Here is a 7,017-nt window from a genome sequence, read left to right as displayed (position 1 = left end):
CCTATTTTCTCATTATATGATTTTTACATAAACAATGTCATTATTTTTCTGAATGAACATTCATTGTCAACTTCTCTGTTAATACTTAAAAGAAAATATAAACACTTCATCATCATTTTCAAAATCCCTCAATCGTTTTCCTTGAAGTTGGGGTGAATGAAGAACAAATCTCCTTCCCTAGCCTCCAGAGCCCCTGTGATGCCACCCATGCTGGCCTCCCTTGCCCCTCCGTGCTCCTCCTTGCTTCTTTCTTTGCATTTTTTGTTTGTTTGTTTGCTTCTCCAATGATGTAGCTCTCCGATCATCCGGATTCTCCAGTGATGGAAGGCCCTAAGGGTGGCAATGTCCAGAGGCGTCACCGTGTTAGAAATAAAGATGCTTGGGGCCCCTCTCCCGACCTTTGAAACAGAATCTATATTTTAAGAAAATCTCCAAGAGATTCATAGGTATTAAAGTTTGAGAAGCACTGATCTAGACCACTTCCCACTGTGGTCCTTTGTCCTGGTTTCCCTTCGCTTCTTCCACTGACCTTTGCCCAGAAAGGTTTCTTATCAGCTTTCAGCTTAGAGTGGGGAGTTAGATATAGGTCTGGAATGTGAGCTGCAATTTGCATGAGGAGGACAACGTGGGGTTGGCTTCTGAAGGGAATCTAGAACTTTGGCTTCATTAAAATCATGTATGATTACCTCAGACAAGACCATACTCATCAAAGCACTCAGAATATCCAAATTTTTTAGGTAAATTGAAGTTTGTGTAAACATGTCAGAAGTGTTATCTGTGGTAAAGAGTGGCATGAAGTGAAATTTCAACTGTTAAAACTGGAACCGTCTACAACTTGATGTCTGTAATTTTAGTCTGTACTGTCCTGTGGGATAACATGGACTTTTATACATGTTCAAATTTACCATACCCAGAAGAACAGCTTAGTTTGTCCTAAAGGGAATCCTTGAGTGCTATTAGGGGAATTTTAGTTCTGTACTCCTTTCTCTTCTGGCAATAGCACACACAGTTGTACAATTGGCTGACTCCTGTGTTCAAATCAATATATATAAACAACATTTTCCTGAGCTTGGGAAATGAAGCCTCCAAAATGAATCAATGTGCAAAGAGTTGCTACCTATGTGATGGTCAGTCTAGTGCTATTTTATTTCTTCCTACTTTAGAAAGCCTAACTCTTTGAAAGGATCTCCACAATTTGTTATAAGATATGGGTAAGAGAGAAATTAATTCTATAATTTATAATTATTTATATAAAAAGTTAAAACTGTATAAGATGTAATATTCTAGATTTGTTCACAAGATGCCAAATAAATCAAATGAAAAATGTAAAGCAGTTAGTGAATTATTTCTATATCTTATTTTTGTAAATAAACCTGAATAAGAAAAGCACCTGTAAGATTTAATTGTTCCTTTAAAAATGATTTATCTTTTCAACATAACTATAATGACTTTATAAGATGAGTTTTGGTAAACCAGAATATTAAACAATTTAAACTGGGTTTAAATATCAAGTCATAATGTTTCCTACATAAGAAATCTTTTGGTTACTCTGATTAAAAGATCCATTCTATTTAATTAATCACATTCTCTGATTAAACTTTTAAGGTAGGTCATTTATGTATTAACTCCTCTATCCTTTCACCCACTTCTGACAATAATTTCATTGAGTGTTTTACATATAGCAGAAAATATGCAGAAAATGTTCCTGCAATGCTCTTTCCAGCTTTATGATTTAATAAGCACCCACACACAAATTGAACTTGAGAATTTTCAATTAGTTAGTGATTTGCAATTACATGGCAGGAAGCTCATTCCAAATAAAAATACATTAATCAACAATAATTATTGGCACTGGTTATTTATATTGCCTGAAATAGGATCCAGTCTTTGGATCAATTTTATTCTACTAAAAAAAACTGGTGGAGAAGAAAGTGCTCTGAAGTAAAACCATCAGGATTTATAATGACAAAGATGAAGCAACTATTAAAATTGGAAAGAACTTTCAGGCAGTGCTAGTATATTTAAGAACAATACAAATTTTGTAAAGTAAAACTTAAAATGAAAAATCTCTCTTTTATACACAAATTCCATAGGAACCTAACTTGAAATTTTGAATAAAAAAGAGAAAGGATTCCCAGTGTTGATAACTTTTAATGAAAACCAAGGTTAATGCAAACATGTATCTGCAACCTCTGAGCCTTTCTCTTTATTTCCTCTTCAGCCTTTCTCTGCCATTTCCTGTCTCTCTCCATTGACTTGTCTTTCCTACCCTTACCCATCTATGTTCCTGCTATTCTCTTACTCTCCCTTTTTTTTTTCACCCACTCAAGTTTCCCCTTTCCATTTTTCCTGTCCCCTTTCTCTTCCTGATGTCTTCTTTTCCTCTCTTCTATTTGGAAAACTTTTATTAAAATGCTGTACAGGAAAAAATGTTTACTTTTGTCTCCAGGCAGTAGACAAAGGTCAACTGTTCTCCACATTACGGGGGGGCTGGGGGGGCAGGGTACTCAAATACTTTCCCCTTATGCTGTGTACCATGTTTCCCATTCATTTCTCGTTATTCTCTGGCCTCAAGTCTATCACAAAATGGAAACTGCTTTCATTAAATACACTAAAAATCTCTTATTTCTTATTTCCCACATTAAATGACTTCTGTTGTTCACTCCTTGTTTTACCACAGCATTCATTTTAGCAAGTAGCACTGTACTTCACTATGTTCTTGAGTATCTTATCTATCTTTATGTCCGCAACACTCAGCTCTCCAGTTACCCTTCTGTTTCTCTGATCACTCCGTTCAGTATTCCTTTCTGTTTTCTCCCTTATCTCTCTTTGGTTGGAGTCAGAGCACTTGGTTGCAACAGGAAATCAGTTAGTTGAATGGAAATCGGCCCCAACTTAGAAACTCTAGGAAATTGGAGAAATCAGCTGAAAATTGAGGAGGAGCAGAAGGAAGTAATACAGTCAGTCAAGAGCCAAAATCAAAGCCTTACTCAATGTGAGTTGCTGTCACTGCTGCTGAACTGGGAACCCACAGCTCACACTGACAATGCCATTGGCGTGGATGCAGGATTAATTTACCGGGGTCTTGACAGTGCTGCCTTGGCTGACTTCGAAACCCCAAATTCTCTTTTTCCCCTGTCCTTTAGGCTACCTCCCTATATTCCAAATCCAGTGGAGGTGAGTTTGACTGCTCAAACCTAAAGCAAGCCCTCTCACTCTAGGTGCAAGGGGCATGGGAAAGTGAGTTTCTGGCTCTTTTGCTTCTAGAGTGAATGGTTGGTTGCCTTTGCCTGGCACCAAGACTCATGTGGTAAAAGAGGGGTCTGTTGGGAGCAATCTAAGAATAATGTGTATCCACTGGTAACCTCTTTAATATAACATACTCATGTTTCTTTGAATACTTTTTTTTTCTTTTTTACCTTAGGCACACTCTCCGATGGATGGGTCATCCCTAAGTATGCCTTCAGCTACAGCAATGACTCCCAGTCATTGTTTCTATTAAGCTTCAGTAGAGTCACCCTACTCAGTATATCCCCCCTTAAGAGGATGATCACTTCACAAACTGTCCAATGCATCTGAGTTCTCGAGTTGAATTTTTGATGACCATCTACATACATGTGTCTCCTCTCTCCTTTACTGACTCTTCACATCTAATATGTCACCGAGTCCTAGTAAGTCTACATTCTGATTAATTTTGATCTATTTCTTTGTCCTCCTCATTACTCCCAATATCATATCATATATGGACTAAGAACTTCACATGCATTTGAATCAACCAGAGGGCATTTTTAAAATGCAGATTATTAGATTTCATTCTTGACTCACTGAATCAATATCAACTACAGTAATACCTCACAATCTATATTTTAAACATAAATGTTCCCAGATAATTATGATGTGTAATTTGGTTTGGGAACTACTGGACAATAGTAGCAGCTACCTGATCAGTTCCTGACTTTAGTCACCCTTCCCCCCTGCATCATATTTTCTATACTACCAAATATTTAATTTTAAAATATTTTATTTTAATTTTTAAAATATCTTACAATGTCACTCTCTGTTATAAAAGTTTTCAGTACATGCCTATTGACTGAGGAATGAAGTTCAAGATCCTTCCCATGGCATTCATTTTATAACAATTCAAACTTCTTTTCCCTAGACTTCATCCATGTCCCAGACACAGTTTCCCTAACACACCCAAGAATCCCAATTAATTTAGCTCATATTTAGAATGTCTTTTTTTTCTAAATTTGTTAATTTCTGCACAGTTTTTGAACTGAAATAATTGCATTTTCTATTATGTCAATTCCCCAAATTAGTTTCCATGTATTATAGTAATAGTAATTAAATCAAGAGCATTCTGATTATGTATGGTGTTATTTCAACTACTTTTTTCCAGTTTTCTTTTTATACAATAGTAAATGTTCTTTTTACATTTACTGCATTTCATTTCAGGGGCCATCCAGTAATGACATGGATACTAAAAATGAAACACGGTTGACAAAGTTTATTCTCACAGGACTTACATATCAACCAGAATGGCAAATCTCTCTGTTTTTGGTGTTCTTGGTGATATACCTCATCACCATTGTGGGAAACCTTGGTCTAATTGCTCTCATATGGAATGACCCTCAACTTCACATTCCAATGTACTTACTTCTTGGGAGTTTAGCCTTTGTGGATGCTTGGATATCATGCACAGTCACCCCCAAGATGCTGGTCAACTTCTTAGCCAAGAATAAGATGATCTCTCTTTCCGAATGCATGATACAATTGTTTTCCTTTTCATTCAGTGCAACCACAGAATGTTTTCTATTGGCAACAATGGCATATGATCGCTATGTGGCTATATGCAAACCATTATTTTATCCAGTGATTATGACCAATGGATTATGCATCCGGATGTTAGTCTCATCATTTGTAGGTGGTATTCTTCATGCTTTAATTCATATAGGTTTTTTATTCAGATTAACCTTCTGTAATTCTAATATAATACATCACTTCTACTGTGACATCCTGCCACTGTTTAAGATTTCCTGTATTGACCCTTCAGTTAATGTTCTGATGGTTTTTATTTTCTCTGGGTCAATACAGGTGTTCACAATTGTGACTGTTCTTGTCTCTTATACACTTGTTCTCTTTACAATCTTAAAAAATAAGTCACTACAAGGCATAAGGAAAGCCTTCTCCACCTGTGGAGCCCATCTCTTATCTGTGTCTTTATACTATGGCTCTCTTCTCTTCATGTATGTGCGCCCTGGATCTGCACAAGCGGATGACCAAGATATGATGGATTCTCTCTTTTATGCTGTCATCATTCCTTTGTTAAATCCAATTATCTACAGCCTGAGAAATAAGAAAGTTACAGATTCACTGGCAAAAATGTTGAGGAGAAATGTTTAGATCTTATACTAATATATGTTCTCTTTTTATTAAAACAGTCACAAAATTATGCAGATAGATGTAGCTCTGTTTTGGTAAATGTTCAAAATTTTTGCAATTATAATCACCTTCATATTTTAATGACTTTAGCTGTTAGTACTAATATACTCCTTAATATACTGTCTATGTTGTTCAAAATATACAAATAATTTTAAACAAGTGTTCATGTACCAGAATAAAGCTAAAAACAAATGAAAACATTTTACATGCTTTTATATTCTTATATATAGCTTTCTAAAATCATTAAGCACTGAAATAGTGTCATTCCTCTAAGCAGGACTTGGTTATTTTGACTTTGATACTTAACACATCTCTGCAGCCTGAAGACTCATATCACATTTAACTCTACATATCATATGTTATGATATGATACTAAGAGGTTGTGCTTGAGTGAACAGACACAAATCCCAGAAATTCACCAAAAGGTCTTTCATTCCATTTTACTTGGGACATGGCGAATTTCACTTCTTGTAGGGGTTCAACTTGTATATCACAGAGAGAAATAAACAGAAATGGTAAAGCAATGATTTAAAAAAAAAACGAGACTGGAGTTTAGATAGTGAAGGTCAGGCCAAATTATAAGAGGATGTAGTTAGCTCAGTATACTTTCATGAGTAATGAAAAGAGGGAAGTTGCCTCAGTGCGTGATATGCTGAAAGGACTTTGCAGCTGTGTTTGTATATTGTAGGGTACTCGAAAAAGCTTCACTAATCAGGAAGCTAAGAGTTGAGATTACAAAATTTAATTGGGATGGGCATAGAAAGGAAAAGAGAAGTTGCAGAATAGGAAGAATATGTTCAATCTTCCTAGAATTAAAAAAAATAAATAAAGCTAGTAAGGTAAAGAAATCAGTAAAAAAAAAATAATAAAAAAATATATATATATATATATATATATATATATATATATATATATATATATATATATATATATGAATGTGTTGTTGACATGAGGGCTCTAAATGCATATTACCAAAATTCAAATTATGTTAAGATAGTATGATGTCATAACACCCAGTAGGTGTCTGGGAAAGACATGAAAATGAGCAAGATTTTTAATGTTTTGTACCCAAAAAGTCCTTAAATTTTAGTTTTCATCTCAATCCATATTCAAAGTATAATGAGTGACCCATTTTCAGGTCCCCTCCTGCCCTTCCTTTCTCAACACTGGAATCCATACACTTTCTTATTGATACACTAAAGCCCTTACCTAAAGACCACCCACCTCTGTGTTTTGCAAAAGTCTTTTTTTTTTAATTGAAATGTATTGGGGTGACAATGGTTAGTAAAATTACATAGGTTTCAAGTGTATAATTCTATAATACATCATCTATATATCACATTGTATGTTCACCACCCAGAGTCAGTTCTCCTTCCATCACCACATATTTGAGCCTGTTTACCCTCATCTACCACTTACCCTCCCCCCTTACCCTCTTGCTACCACTATTGTCTGTCTTTGAGTTTGTTACTTATCTTCTATATCCTATTGATACTCTAACTCCCAAAACATAGCTGTCAGGTTATTCTTTACAAACAGAAATCAGATTAAATCATATTCCTTTTCAATAATTTT

The 7,017-nt window shown here is 35.2% G+C and overlaps 1 protein-coding gene across 1 annotated transcript; it reads left to right on the top strand.

The window, feature by feature from the left end:
* The first annotated feature begins 4,467 nt into the window (after positions 1–4,467).
* Positions 4,468–5,403, top strand: LOC109373949 (olfactory receptor 5H2-like). The gene has a single exon (XM_019628214.1). The coding sequence runs from the start codon at positions 4,474–4,476 to the stop codon at positions 5,401–5,403; it is 930 nt and encodes a 309-aa protein (XP_019483759.1). The 5' UTR covers positions 4,468–4,473.
* The last annotated feature ends 1,614 nt before the right edge of the window (positions 5,404–7,017 follow it).

This window comes from Hipposideros armiger, unplaced genomic scaffold, assembly GCF_001890085.2.
Source record: "Hipposideros armiger isolate ML-2016 unplaced genomic scaffold, ASM189008v1 scaffold_760, whole genome shotgun sequence".
NCBI classification, from domain to species: domain Eukaryota; kingdom Metazoa; phylum Chordata; class Mammalia; order Chiroptera; family Hipposideridae; genus Hipposideros; species Hipposideros armiger.
This window is presented reverse-complemented; position numbering and strand designations above follow the sequence as displayed.